Below are 16059 nucleotides of genomic sequence, written 5' to 3' on the forward strand. Positions count from 1 at the left end.
TGGAAACTGCAGCTGTTTTTTTTCCTAAAAGATGCAATAAAAGTTAAGTTAGAAGATTTAAAAACAGTTTGATGTGTGTTCGTTGGTTTCAAGACGTTTAACAACAGATCTCCTTGTGCGCTGTCACTCTCACAACCCAATGCATCATGGGAGATGTAGTGCATAAAACGGCCGGAGATCGGATTTCGGAGCTTCATTGTTTTGTTCACTTGTTCCACGGTCTGATACCGGATTCTGTGGAAAGCTACAGCGCTAAAGACGAGCTTTAGCTGGAATTTTTGTTAGAACTGAGCGACTTTACGAGCTCAATCGGGACAAGGAAGTGAAGACTTTAAGCACTTCTGATTGGTCAGACTGATGACATGTGATTCAGCCCCCCAAGAATGATTGGTGGAGACAGTTAAAAGGGCGGGACTTTTCCAAAATACAGCCGAAGCTGCAGCTGAATCGCGGTAATGTCATTCTTATCAAAATGTCTTTAATAAGATAAAATAAACGCAAAGAAAAAGTATTTAACAATATTTTATATTCCTAACTCCTCAGTGTTTTATCAGGGCCTGTTTGGATGAACAGAGAGCTGAAATCCTGGATATGGGAAAAGTTTTTAGATCAGTTAATGAGGGCAATTTCCCACGGCACACTTGACCATCTCCCACGGCACACTAGTGTGCCGCGGCACACTGGTTGAAAAACATTGGTCTAGATAATGGTAAAGTGCCTAGGATAGCACAAGGGATACAGACAACAGTTCTTGATGAAAGCTTTCATTCATGAAGCCACAGTAAAAAAACGTTTATTATAAGCTGCTTTGAGTCAAACATGCAGCACCTCAGATGGAAAACTGCTTTTTGTCTCATGAACAGCACCGCCTGCTGCTGCTCAGTCCATCTGCACTTACAAAACATCGGTTCATCAAATCCAACAGAGGGTTGGTTTATGAGACAGACATGAAGGAATGAATTATTTCATAAACACAGGCTCCGCCTTCTTCCCAGTTAAAATCATGAGGTACAAGAAAACTGATATTAAAAGAAGAGAAACAAAGAAATGAATCAGAAGTGAAAAGAAACATTTTATAATCGTCTGTCTGATCACACAGACTTTAGTTCGGAATTCATCCAACAGTACAAGGAAATCTGAAAAAGCAGAAATCGCCAGAAAATGTCTGAAACCGTGGAAGAAACCTAACGGATTCTTCCGGCGCGTCTGCAGGGCCAAACACCCTTTAATGCCGCTGCAACCTCCGGTTCGGCCGCTGAAACATTCAGTGCAGCTGCGGGAAATCTGAGGAGGCGGAGTTTACCTCGAAAACCTGAGCTGCTTTGATGCACTGGCGCCCCCTGTTGACGTCACGTGGCATCATTTGCATAATAATTTTAGGGTTGCTATGGTTACAGGTTGCTGATTCAGACTGCAGGACACTTGACTGAGGTGGTCCTTTTGTGGGTCTGAACGGTTCTGGTTGCCCTGATCGGTGCTCAGGCGGTTTTGGACCCTAAGGTGGAGCTTTGTGCGGCTCTGTCATGGAGCAAGTACTTCCACTCTCTGTTCAGAACTGACGTGCACGCTCATTCGTGCACTCTCATCCGTGTACAGATCTGTGCGCTGATCCAACCGGGCTCGTCTTCATCAGCGGCGTCAGGTCATGACGTCTGCGGTGGCGCCGCAGAGCTGGACTTTGTCGCTCGTCAGCACATGGAGATGGTGACGTTGATGCCCAGGTTCCCGCTGTCTGCAAAGAGGTGAGCGATGGAGGTGTCGAACACCAGACAGTCGCTGTTCATGATGGCGGCTGCCACGCCGTCGTGGATGGAGCGTGGCGTGGCTTCCCAGGTCAGCCGGCGTCGGTTGCCATTGAGCTCCAGGCGGTAGGCGAAGTTCTCAGCTTGTTTGCGCGTGCCGATGAGGAGGACGACGGCGAAGAACTGCTGGTGACCTTCATACTTCTCCTGCTTCTCCAGAACCAGCATGAAGTGATGGCTGAAGCACGACTGCATCATGACCCAGTCCACGGCGCCCGGCAAGTTGATGTCTGTCGCCAGGAAGACAATGTCTTCTCCCTGCAGACAGGAAGAAAGAAAGAAGACGACGGACTCAGCATGGGAGACCTTTATCCTGAAGCAGACTTCATGAGGAACAATCTGTCCTTTCTGAGGAAGTTCTAAGCTTCAGGAGTTTCAGCTGATCTGCAGTCATCTGCTCCTCGAGGGAGACGTGCTCCTGTCGGTTTAGGTCCGGCAGGTTTCTGAATGAACCTCAACTAAACAGGACCCAGAACCAGATGGTGACCAGATCCATCTGCTGCTTCAGATTAGTGCAGCAGATAGAAGGTTAAGCAGGTAAATGGCAGAAAGATGGTTCCTGAGGAAACAAACAGGGAAGTCCTCCTTCATGAATCACCACGAAGGAGGAACTTGCTGTACGTTTTGGTCTGATGTGACCTTTAAGAACAATGAAGATCTGGTCTCTTCTTCCTTCAGGCTAATGCTGAGTCAGGGATTCTCACGTTAAAAAGACATGACAGAAGCATCAGGAGTTCTCAGACCAGGATCTGCACACGGTTCTGACCTGCAGCGTGGTGATGGACTTGTGGGCGTGCATCAGGTGAGGCATGACGGCCTCCAGCGAGCCGTGCCACTTGCAGGTGGCTCCTGGACACGGACAGGTGTACGGCCGGAACTCGCACACTTCCTCGTGGTCAGGCTTCTCGCTGTGGTGCAGAGACAGCAGGCATCCGGCAGACGAGTACTGCAGAAAACAGAGCGGGCGTCAGCTGGACGCCAACATCAGGAGCCCCGGCGAAGAGCAAAGGAGCAGGAAAGATGTTCATCAGCAGATAAGCAGCTGCTGCACTTCACCAACTATTGATTATTTCACAACATTTTTCTCATTTTTAAATATCGGGAGACAAAAGAAAAATACCGACCACATCTAGTCATAATGTAGAAATGATCCTGAGATCTTAAAGTGTAAGAATTCAATCCCATCATACATTATGTACTTGATTGTACATGCTGGATGGAAAAATTAAGATGACTCATGAAAAACATCTGAAAATAACAATCTAATCTAATCTAATCTAATTATCCTCCTGAAACCTGAAGACAAAGGCCATTACATCCAGAATCCATTTAAGTGTACTCCAGTTTCCCACCATGCATTGCAACTCCAACTTCGCTTTGTTGAAAATATCCCACTCCACTGACATATTGCACACTGTTGCCACGGTAACCACAGTCAACGCTTCCATCTTTGAGATGAGGAAATAGTGATGTGGTGTCATTTTTTAAAGGAACAAGAAGCTTTTTGCACGGCAGTCATTTCTGTGTACGACTGCACGTGCACAAACTCCAGCTCTGAACCACCCAACGCAGCAGATCAAATAATCAACCAATCAGCTGAGAGCTCTGAGAGGAAGTCAGCCTCTGTAGACCAGTTAAAGGGCCAATACTATGCAAAACCTTTTGAGCTTTTACGTGTTTTCTAATGTTCATTCCTCACTATAAACAACCCAAAGTGGTTTTTTGATCCATTCATGTATTTCTGATCATTCCTCTAAAAACGTGCTCTCTGAGCATCAGCCCCTCCCAACCCACCAAAACGAGCAGGTTCCTCACATTGTGATGTCACACAGAGAGGAACCGCCCCTTCCAGGAAGAGTCTGTGCTGCCAGCCCCGCCCCCAGACTAACACACACACCCACTTTCTCCAGAGCTAGCAGTGATCGGCTAAACGCTTTCCTTTTCTATGCACAATATGCACACTCATCTCTGCAAAAGTTTGGATGTTGTTTGTTTTCGTGGGAGACACCCAGACACACTGCCGAGGGCGACTCTAGGATGACATCATGAAATGGGCGGCACCCACAAGGAGCGAAAGGCGGAGCTTCAGAGATCAAGTCGTATTACTTCTGGCTTGGAAAATGAGCAGTTGTTGTCATGACTGTCCGCTCAGTTCCTCATGTCAAACTGCAGCTCAACAGTGGAACACGGATGCAGTGAAAAGAGGAAAACAAAAGACGGAAGGATCAGACTCCTGCAGGACGGAGCTAAATCTCTGCTACATTTCATACATCTGACTTTAGAGGAAATCAAGAGTTCAGGCTAAAGTCTGCATGAACAGTTGGGTTTTATCCAACACCTCACTTCATTGATCCCTGTGGACACCAGCAGGGGGCGCATGGAAGTGCAGTGCAGAACTCACCTGCCCCCCCGGCAGCGCTGTGCTGCGTCCCACGGGGTGCCGGGTTCGGTCTTTGACCTCCTGCTGGCTGGTGCTGGCAGTCAGCCCGTCAGCACCGAATGGAGCAAGTCCACGGGGGCGGGGCCAGCCCAGCAGGCAGCGCCACGGAGCCAGCTCCCGGAGGAGGGGCAGGCAAGAGGCGGAGCACAACATAAGGGCGCTTGCGCACGACAACCGGCGATACGTGAAGCTGAAACATAGTTCACGCGGCGACCTCAGAAAAGGCTGAGCGTGCACATGCAAGAACACGCCAACTAACACACAAACAACACAACATCCCAGCCAGACCTAAAGTGAAATGATTGTGAAAGGTGATTTTGACCATGGCCTAAAAGAAAAGCCCAGCCAATGAAGAGAAGGAATCACTCGATTTCCTGGTGGAGGAGAAGAGATTCATGAAGATCCAGCAGAAATGCACACAGGAAATGCTGGAGGAGGCGAGACAGCGGCGAGCTCTGAACCAACAAAAACAAAACACGATCGCTAAAGTCCTGAACGACCAAGATCAGAACTTTAGGATCAACAATAACCGGAATAAAGGTCAAACCTCGATCAATTACTAACCCACCTAACATCAACAACGCTGAGGAATCTGGTGAGATGCAGAGGAGAAACAGGTGGAGGCCTTTTCTCAAGTCTAAAGGGATTTCCCCGGATGTACATGCTACCCCCCCCCCCCCATCCCCCCAGGAGAAGGGAGTCGGGTCAACCAACCATCATCATCATCATCAGGTTTGGGAATCAACATCACAAACTAGCTAAATTGATTTTGGGAAAGAAACAGAAGGGAACTGACTTGAACATGAAAGACCATCGGACCAAAAGGAACAATGACTAAAAGAACAAGACAACTAAAGAACCAGAAGAAAACTTACAACACTTTGATAAAAACTGTAAAACATTCAAACTAAACGGACCACCAGAGACAGACGTGCTTGATCTCCGTGAGCGTCCACTGGGTTTGTCCCCAACAGCTGTCTTAGGTCTACTTATGGACAGAGTTTGGTTTCTGCATGAACCATCATATTACTCGCCTCTGAGCTCAGAGACCAAACGGTTAAAACCAAGAAGCTTCAGAAACCTGAAGACAGAAACCGCACGGTGCATTCAGGAGCAGCATGCAGGCTGGTCAGTCTCCTTATACTGCTGCATAGCAGCTGGCGAGTTCAAAGACAGATGGAAAAGGAGCGGCTGGTGTTCTGCTGGTTCCATCACCAAAGAAAAGGAACATCAGACGTTGGAGGACCATCACCTTCCAGAAATCTGATCGTCTCTTTCACATCTGAAGCTTAGATTTATAGATGCTTTCCTTCTGACATCAAACTTTAAACAAAACAACGTCCACATGATGCTGCAGCTCAAGTTTCCCAGCCGCTCCAGAAGGCATCACCAAAGAGAATAAACAGACTCAATTTAACGCATTAAGACGAATCATCCACAGGAGATCAACCAGCGGATGATCACTGACCCAACACAAGGACCGTGCACATGCATGCGTGCGCACGTACCAGCCGGCAGTGATGGATGGAAACAGACACGAATGCAGCTGAAGCTCGCCCGTCCCGCTCTCCTGCTGCTGCGGGGGGGGGGGGGCAGCAGCTGCTCCGTCAGCTGTGAGCCGTCGACGCTGCAGCAGTAAAACGTGCGTGTACAGATGCTGCAGTGGGAGGGAGGGGCAAAGGTACCCCCCCCTCAACATCCGTCACCCAAAATTATGCAGGGCTCCCACCCTGAACTCTAATGGCACTGCCCCAAAGACGGGGGCAGCACTGTGCCCTACAGCTACAGTCCTGTTCACTGCAGATGTGTTCCTCTGTCTTCAGCAATAACCTGGTGATTAGGTTTAGCCCCGCCCTCGGCCGCCTGATTTTCATAAGATGTCTGTGGGATCCACTGTGACCACATGTGTGCACGCGGAACTCAGGAGACGGGCAGGACACACAGATTGGACCCCCCCGAACGTCGCTGCACAGAACGCCCTTAAAACGGAGTTTTTTAACCTTCTCTGAGCAATGGGTCACTATACCTCGACCAAAACCAAGAGTCACAGGATCTCCAGGATCTTGTATTCACATTTTGTAACACTTGCAGCACAAAACGCTTGAAGTTGCAACAGATTTTTCCACAAGTTGGGATAGTTTAATTGTTTCAACTAAAGGCTGTATGGGGATGTTCAAGCAGTGTTGTATCCTCCAGTTTATTAAGATACGATTTAGTAAAATGTAAAAAAAAAAATAATAAAACCACGACGTTCCTTTTAAACAGGGTTAATTCATTAAATATTTTGTTCATTTCCTTTGTGCAAGAGCAACTGTAAATGATGTAACCACAGCATGAATACATTCATAAAAAAACACTATAGCACTATATTCAGGGTTATAAGTTAAATTGGAACTTTAAAAAAGCACAATTGTTTTGTCTAAATAAATTAAAAAAAAAGGTTTTATTTATTTAAAAGATAAAAAAACAAACATTTTTTGCCGTTTAGATTTTTTTTTGAAAAGTGACTGAAGTCTGAATATGAAATTGTCTTTCAAACAGACATTATTAGAAAGCAGCTGTTTCTGATCTAAAGATGACTTTAGACTAAAAAGACTGGAACCTCTGGCCGTTAATGACTCCTTGGGCTCCAACACAAACCTTTACCTCTGATTTTAGCAAGAAGATTCTCCAACCGTTAGAACGGAACAGATTTCTGCGTTTGCTTCATGCCAGTTAACAGCAGCACCGGAGGAGATGCTGTCACATTAACCCAATGAATCATGGGAGATGTAGTGCTGCGGTATCGATGCCGGACAGACCAGCGTCTCCAAGCTTTGTTATTTTATTCACTTTTAAAATGATCTAACACCGGATCCCATGGGAAGCTACAGCGCTAAACTCGATCTTGAGGGGATGTTTTTGTTGGAACTGAGAGACTTTGAGCCACGGAACGAGGAAGTGAAGACGATAACCACTTCTGATTGGTTAGATTGAAGAATGATGGGCGTAGACCGTTTAAGGGGTGGAACTTTTTCCAAAATGAAAGCAACTGACCAAATACATCATAAACAAACACAAAGAGAACACTCTGTTGTCTGAACCTGAAGGCTTCAAGAACCTGAGGTGTGAAGCACAAACTCCCATCCAGAGGCAACTTCAAGATAGTTTGGTTTAAGAAGCTTCACAGCAGAACAGCTAGAACAAGGCTCAAAGCAGAACCTTACGGACCAGGGCCTACAGTAAAGCTCTACAACTACAAGACATGTGCACACGTTCACCATGATCCAGATCAAAACATCTTATCCAAATTCCTGAATTAAGTCGGACCAGAGAACTAAACCTGTGAGAGCGAGGCCTCCGTCATCTAAAACATCTGCCCTTGACTTCCTGATCGTGCTTCTGCCTCAGGTGTGAGCCTTGATGCAGCAGAGAGGGTGTCTTCACCTTGAAGCATCAGGTGTCCTCCCTCAGCCCCTCCTCCTGATCAGGTGAGGTCAAGACTCACCTTTCAGCTCTGATCCCCTCATTTAACTTTAACGAGTCCGTGACAGAACCTGAGCCGCTGTTTTAGGTACAACGTCTGGGGGGAACACGGCGTTCCACGCCCCTGTTCCCACCTAGACCCCCCTACCTTTTGTGCCTAAATGCCAGTCCGGGGAAGGTTGCAGTTCCTCAAATGACCACAGCAGGCTGGTTTCCCATCAACTCCCATCTTACAAAAATCCAACATGACAGCAGAAATGACCTTCTGACATCCTACACAGAAATGTCGGTATGGGGTGAGGGTGCCTTTTATTAAACTACAGATAGTTTTAGGTCACTTGTGGATTTATCTATCCCTTGACTTTGTGCCAAATGGAGATGCTCAAAAAATTGAAGTGGGGGGAGGAATTCTCACTTTAATTCCGTTCGTAATCTTTTAAGTGACGTCAGAGAATATAGGTCCATTGTTTGTGGTTCCTAAAACCTGAAACTGACATGTCCTACTGTTATCTCAGACAGTGAACGCAACATTCAGTTTGATGGTTCGTTTGTTTACGTTTTATACCTCTGTGTCATTCTGTTTGCCCTCTGAGTTTCAGAAAAGTTCGACTGGACCACAAAGAGAAGCTGGTTGATACTGCAGAACCGCTGCGGACCCGAACTGTGGGCTGGGCGGCCGGCTCACCTTGCAGGGGAACGGCAGGGTGGACGCCACCTTCTCCATGGCCAGGTTACGGATGCTCGGGCTGAGCGGGCCGCGGCAGGTCGGACAGCAGCTCAGCTTCTGCCGGCACGGGTTGCAGACCAGGTGACCCGACTGGCACTGCAGGATGGGCGGCAGCACGTAGTCGAAGCAGACGGGACACTCGAACAGCGCCGTGAGTTCCGTCGGCTGCCCGGGGAGGCCGGCTGCGGGCAGAGACAAGACGGAGGAAGATGCTGCCGAGCCCGACCCGGCCACAGAGCCCACACCGGCGCCGGCGGCCACGGCCGCGGCGGCAGCAGCTGCGGCGGCTGAAGCGGCTCCGTGCTTCCCCCCGCCTGCTTTCGCGGCCCCGAGTCCTCCGGCTCCGGCTGAGGACGGACCGCTCATGGCTCCCAGCTGCGGTCCTAGTCCGACGAGCGGCCGAAGCGGAGGTTCTGTCATCTGCCGCTCACAACCTGACCCAGCAGAGCCAACATGGCGGCTGTCGGTTTGTACCATGACCGCGCGCTGTCATTGGCTGCTTCCTGACTGAATGGCAGGAGCGTCAGCCAATCAAGCTCTGGAGGCGTGTCCTCACACGAATGTTTTTCCTGGAGACCAAAAATATTAAATAAAACCGCTGAAGGAGAAAAGATCCAAGGAGAACAGGACGATCATAAAAATACTGCTTTTAAAAAAGCATAAAAAATATTAACTGATGTTTGTGTGCACGTGATTATTAGTTTGTGTGTGTGCATGTATATAGTGTGGCGACCTGGGGGTTAGCCCTGCCTTCAGCTCCGAAGGCTCATGGGAAGTGGGGAATCTTGGGTGTAAAGTTCCTCACCATGAGTGAGGGCGTTGTGAGCAGAAGTGACCTCCATGCTGTTTGACTGTTTAAGTGGTTTTCAAATAAATAGGCCCTGAATCTAGAAAAGAGATTATGCTTCTCTGCCTGCTTGGGTTGTTACAATTTGTCTGGGTGTGTGATTGTATTATTGACTGGACATGGACCAATGAGTTATATTGCGAGAGGAGACACGCCCACTTCGGAAGCCTAGCCAATGGTGGCGGAGTGCTACGCCACCTTGGTGAGGTCGTCGGTGCCCACATGACAACGCTTTCTAGTTGCAGGACTTCTTACAAATAAAACAATTATTACAAAGAATTTAAAAAAATAATTTTTAAACATTTATAAGTTTTAGACCTCTTTGACATGTAATTTAAATTATTTAGAAAAGCACAACATTAAGTGAATAATAAGTCAGTAATTATAATAATGATATTAATATTAATAAGACATTTTCTATGAGTGACATCACATGCAATCCATCCTGTCATATTAAACCGTCAATGATATGTACTGAGTGACCCATCCCCCTTCGTGTTCCAAACAGGAAGTACCCGCTGGTTCAAAAACAAGACAAAATACCACAGATTCTTTAGAAAAATAAATACTCTGTCATTCTATTTGTCAGATTAATCATTCTATGGCTGCCACCTTTTTAATATGTTTTTGTTTCTTTATTGCAAGGTATTCAAGTTATAAACTGACCAGTCAGAGTCCTCAGTAAAAGCATGTGGTCTCATGTCACATGTTCAATATATCTGATTGACAGATTATCCCAAGCCCGCTTTCTAGTGGAAGGGATGCAGACTTTCAACAAGCTCGCTCCTTATTGGAAAGAGTGGTTGTCATAGATACAAGACTCAAACCGATTCGGACCAATCATTGCTTACTGGTCATTTCTGGTTCCAGCATGGTGGCGTCTGTATCGCGAAAAACTGGTGGCTGAATTGACTCCAGAATTGACTCCAGAAGTAAGCCGTTTTCTATGGGTGACGTCACACTCACTCAGTCCAGTTCTTATAAGGCATCTCCAACCCTGATTAGCTGGATTGAGTGGGCCCAGATTCTGACTGACTGAACACACCCTATCTGGGTGACCAATAATTACAGAAGCAGGGTTAGCTGCAAAACAAGCAGGGCAGTAGCTCACGAGGAACAGGGTTGGAGATCACTGCATGGTCTGTAGCCTATGTGTTTTCTCTTTATATCCATGCTGTTAGTTGAACAAGCAAGACTTCTTTTTTAGTTGCTAAGCGTGTAAATGGGACTCAGTAAAGTTCAGTTTGCTGCAAACAAACACAAAGTCTGAAGGCTGAGCCTCCTTCAACTTTTTGAGCATCAGCAGCTCATCCCTTTCTAAGAGTGATGCAACCAGAGACGCCTCCCTTACAGAAAACAGCCTGAACCTGCAGACAGACTGCAGAACAAATCTTTAACTCCCATCTGCAGTTTCTGGACTTAAGGAAAAGCAACATGTTACACCTTACAGCAAAGAGAACCTACAAAAAATGTTAAACCCAGAAGGACGGCTGTCAATCAGGCAGCAGAATATGGATTTACCAACCTTGGACAATGGACTGTATATAGATCCTTTTTTATTTCACATCAATACCTTATAATTATGACGATAAAATTGCTTAATCGAAGGGGTTAAAGGGATAGCTTTATAATTATATCACTTCACTTGCCTCAAAAATTGATTCATGATTTTTTTTCTACTTAAAAATAATCTACACATATTTTTGACTTTTGATCTGCATTTGCTGTGTTGATTTCTAAAATAGAGTTATGTCTATTTTTACATAATAATTACTGAGTTCATCTTTGTCATGTGATTTATTGATAATTAAAGATTCTTAATTCTGTCTGATAAAAGTTATGAACCGAATACTAAAAAGTGGTTACGGTAGAACAGGGGTGGGATTATATAATTTTGCTTCCTTCGACTCCCTTTCAAGCAATCTTTGATTTAATGTCTAATTATCCCAAGTTTGATACGTACATGTATGAATGTATGACCGCTGATTGTATCGTTTTGTGCATTATTCTTGCTTTAATTTCTTGAAATAAACCATTTCAAATCAAAAATTCAAATCAAATGTTCACTGCGTTGTAGGCTATGTCTAAATTCCTTTCCTAATCCCTAACTACTAAAAAACTATATAGTGTGGGACTATCTTGTACCCTGGATTTTAGGATTTTCAGGCACTATGCTCACTACGTTATTTTCTTATTTAAGCGGCAAATGTGATGCCACATAAAAGAAGTGTTTTCAGGGATGTTAGACTAAATGTTTTGAGAAATACACAGTTGCACCCTCTTTTCATTTTTGATAACATGACAATTGTTGATTTTATATTTTTCTGTTGCAACATTCTCACAGTGTTTACATCATGTGACCACCGGCTATGGTGGTCATTCTGGTTCAGTTGTACCGCTCCGGGAACGGATTGTATTCAGACTGAGGAATCTCAGAACAAACCAAAGCTCAGTCTGATTGGAAACGAACCAAGATCACCTCCATAGATGGGTCAGAGAGCGGTTCCTGGTCCTGGACCAAGTTCTGCTTGGGTATATTTAGACTGAAAATTTTCTCCATATTATCGGGGAAAACAAACTCTGGTTCACTTAAAGCGAACCAAATGTTTAAAAATAAATAACATAAAATTTAAATACTTGTTTTTTCACATGAAAAACTTTTGAAAACGCAATGCATTGTGGGATATATTCACCAATTTATTGAGCATCAATGCACACACATTTTTTTTGCAGAGACTTGTGGGAAATTTTTAGGGCACTGGATTTTGGAATTGTTAATTGAGACAGCTCAACAAAATGGCAAACACACTATATAGTGCACTATGTAGTGAGTAGTTAAGGACTTTTGACACATTGTTTTTCTTAGAACCGTGCCGTGAAAGTCAGGCTGCAGCTCCTCCAGCCTTTTCCTCGTTCAAATGTGCATAAAGACAAAAGGACCACCAGGGATGTAGCTGCTACACCTGCAGATGTTAGTGTCAGGCAGCAGGCTGTTGAAAAAAACTCTTCAGTAAAAAAAAAAAAAAAAAAAAATCATTAAAGAGTACAAATTGGGGAGTGTGTGATTTGTGACCCGCTGCTTTCATCTCCACTTTTTCTGCCACTCAATTAATTTTCTGTTAATCCTCTAATCTGTTCTAACTCTCTGACACTATTCACTGTTTAATGAAGGTTTGTGGCTGCAGCTTCGAGCAGACCCGCAGAGGCCTGGCTTTGAACGGCTGCTCCTCACACAACCCCTCCTCTCTGCGATGGAGCCACCCAGATGAGCAGACCACCTGAGGATGGAGATCATGTCACAAAAATAAACTCCATTTAGAGAAAGGAAGGCTGAACCTTCAGCTAATTCTGTCAGGCTCTTAAAATGTCAACTTTATGTTTTATTTACAACATAAGCCATTTTTCCATCCGCCTTCTTCAGAACCTCCTGAATCCCTTTTGGGGTCATGGGGCTGCTGGAGCCAACCTAGCTATTGTTGGGTGAAGGTGGGGTACACTCTGAACAAGTCACTCAATTGCACACTCATATTCACACCTAGGGACGATTTAGTGACACTGATCAACCTGTGAAGCATGTTTTTGGACTGTGTGTCTGGAGAAAACAACAGAACATGCAAACTCCACACCAAAACACTGTTAATTCTCATGTTCCAGTCCTGCCATAAAATGTTCTGATCAGTCTTGTTAATTGCAGCACCGAGGGTCCAAAAGAGGAAGAACAAACACAAGTCAACAGTCTGCGGCCATGAGGAGATTACCTTCAGCAGATCTGTTTCAGTCACCTTTGAATTCAACCGAAAAGCTTTTTGACTTTTTCTTTTTTAAAGAGGGTACTCAATATCTAATGTCGAACACACAGATGTTAAAAAACTATCAGCAACAGGAGAAAAACCAAAAAGTTCTCAATCATACTGGTAGCTGGTTTAAAAGAGGATTTCAGGAGTATTTCTTCCTTGAATTCAGTCTCTGCATTTTATGGTATGGATTGAGTTGATCTAGTTTTTCTGTCAGCTGCTGTATATTCAGCCAAAGTAAACTCAGATATTTTGAATAGATGAGCTGGCAGGAGCCCTGCGACAGACTGGCGACCTGTCCAGGGTGTCCCCTGCCTTCGCCCACAAGCGGCTGGGATAGGCTCCGGCAGCCCCGTGACCCCGAAAGGGACAAAACAGAAGAAGATGAAGATGAACATCTGGCAGGACAGAAACACGTTTTTTGACAAATGAGTTAGAGCTGCTCTGTGACTGATAAGTAGATCTGATTGATAAACTGCAGGACTCCCTGCTCCCCTTTCTGGGATTGTTCAGTTTAAAAAAAACGGCGAAGAGATGATTCATTCATTCCAGCATCATCTTGCTGCTGCAGTCAGATTTCTGTCAGACAGAACAGATCAACTTGGTCATTAGTTATCAAACCCTTCAGTAGCAGACACTTTGAGGACAGACATCTGATCTTCAATTGGTCACCTTCAATTATTTTGTTATTCTCTACAGTTTAAGCATTCATTATTGTTGAGATATTTTAAATAACTAACTTATTACTATTAAAACACATTTTTGAACCAACTTTTTAAAATTTTACTTTGTGTTCATACATTTTTTGTTACTTGAGGGCAGATAGAGTTTTGTAGTTTTGGGGGGTTATTGTACATATGGCAGAAGAAGGAGAAATGAGAAAGACTTTTACTGCTTCCTGCTTTCAGTCCTGGTTAGTCAACAGTTTAAGTGGTTAAAAAAATGGTCCATATTTCTGGAAATGAGAGCTGCACCATCTAGAGTAAGATGGATATTGCGACATCCAGGTGAAAGACCAGGTTTTCCTCAGCAGCTTTTAATGTCAACATTGTTTCTGGAGCCACTTGGACATCCAGATTTTGAAGGACAGCTAAAGATGTCATCATATTAAAGCTTTAAAGACTTTTAAGTCTCCAAAAATGTCTCAAAAATGTACTTGCTGAAGCAACGTCAACTCTGGCAACCTTTGGATGATGGAACTGTGTGTTGTCAACGTGATATGACAGGCTGTGTCTGAATTCCCTACCTTAATGCCTAACTACTACAAACCCATTGCGGGACTAGAGCACTAGATTTAAAAAAAATCGGATATGGGCATCAAGAACTGCAGTGTAAATGCAGCTTATGTAATGACCAATGACCATGAAATCAGACACAGCCACAGTGTTACCTGGATATGGGTCTATTTCTCAATGGGGCACCACTGAGTGGAGAAAAGAGGTTTGAAATGTGGACAGAAGCTTCACCTGATCTTCTAGCAATGTCTCCTTGCAGGACTGGCTGAGTTAGACAGCAAGGCACAAGCTAACAGAGTCTGACTAACTAGAGGTTGGTTCTCAATAATGCAGAGCTCCGTTTCATGAGCTTTGCCTCTAACCTTGCCAACAAACTACACCTGCAATTGTATCATTAAACAAAGCAGAGAATAAACTAAACGTCTGACATAATGACAAGTAGAAAGTTAGCAGAAAGGGCAGGAAGAACCTTTCAAAGTTAGGTCATGTGACCTAATGCTTCATTTTGGGCTGATCTGAAGTCACTTTTGAAATTTCAAGCTAGGTTCTCAATGAATGCCATTTGTACTACTAGCATTTTCAGTTTAATCCTCTTTAGACCTTAGCTATTATTTCAGCTGATCCTCTACATGCGTAATCACAGGGCCCCAAGTAAGAAAAATTGACTACTGGGGAAATATAACCCAAAATGTGATGGCATGTGGACGCCAGGTCTTAAAAGGTTAATGTAAAGTCAAAGTAAAGATGCACTGAGAAGTCCTTCCATATAACTTCAAAAAACGGCGCGGCATTAAGTTTCAGGCTGTGTGGCACATCAAAAGTTTTGCCACACATCAAAATATTTGAGAGGCAGTGCAAATTTTCCCCAGTTTAATAAACTGAACTTGGGCAAATATTTGCATTGCATGAACCAACTAGCAGCTCAGCTTTGGTAGTGACTTGTTGACGATGTGATCAGCAAGTGGAGTTCAAATCTAACAAGGATGAAATTTTCATTGTTACAGTTTGTGCTCCTCCCAAAATTCATGATGTTTTTATATATTTGAATTGAGAGCAGAGGAACAATCCCCGCTCCTTTAATTTGTATCTTCTCCTTCCACCCTCCCTTTGTTCGACATTAGCTGGAATAGGCTCTAGCAACCTTGTGACTCTGTGAGGAAGAAGCTTCCACTCACCTAACATAAGTTCCAGTACTCTTGCACATCACTTGCACACGTCACGTATTAGTATTTGGTTATCATTTTTTTTCTTTGAGCTCACTTCCTGTAGGTGTGGCTGTAAGTGCATGCACTGCTTCATCCAACAGGCCCAGCTAAGATCGATTGCTGAGCTGATCTCTGAGTTGAACCATTATCTTGGACTTTTTGAAGTTTGCAGTGGACCTGTACAGCTTGTTGTGAAGTCTGTAGCACGGTGCACCTTTTTAATTTCTGGTGTAACTTCATCATCTGTGGTGAACGTTCCTAGTCTGTGGTGGACCTTAGTGGGCTGGTTCCCATTTGGAGTGCTGAGCAGACACCAGTTTCATCAAACATTATGCATTTTCCACCAAACAAGGATCTGTGGCTTCTAGTTGTTGGGAGATCTTGATATATCCTTCGCTATCCAACTGGTGACTGATGTGAAATTGAATCGTTTCCTAAAGGACTGATCTGTTTTTGGATCCCTTCATAATGAGTCAAACATGCTGTAAATGCTTCTGATTTGCTGCAAATTGCAGCCCACCCTTCTATCCTAACATGGAGCGCA

General features: G+C 44.6%; 1 protein-coding gene across 1 annotated transcript; it reads right to left on the reverse strand.

Moving 5' to 3' along the window:
* Nucleotides 1-767: 767 nt before the first annotated feature.
* Nucleotides 768-9116, reverse strand: LOC101157637 (E3 ubiquitin-protein ligase Siah2). Its single transcript, XM_023962690.1, has 3 exons — nucleotides 8393-9116; nucleotides 2569-2748; nucleotides 768-2060 (listed from the first exon to the last, which is right to left on the reverse strand). Exons 1-3 carry the CDS (start codon nucleotides 8909-8911, stop codon nucleotides 1689-1691), a joined length of 1071 nt encoding a protein of 356 aa, XP_023818458.1. The 5' UTR covers nucleotides 8912-9116; the 3' UTR covers nucleotides 768-1688.
* Nucleotides 9117-16059: the final 6943 nt, after the last annotated feature.

The sequence above is a fragment of the Oryzias latipes genome, chromosome 14, assembly GCF_002234675.1.
Source record: "Oryzias latipes chromosome 14, ASM223467v1".
Lineage (NCBI taxonomy): Eukaryota > Metazoa > Chordata > Actinopteri > Beloniformes > Adrianichthyidae > Oryzias > Oryzias latipes.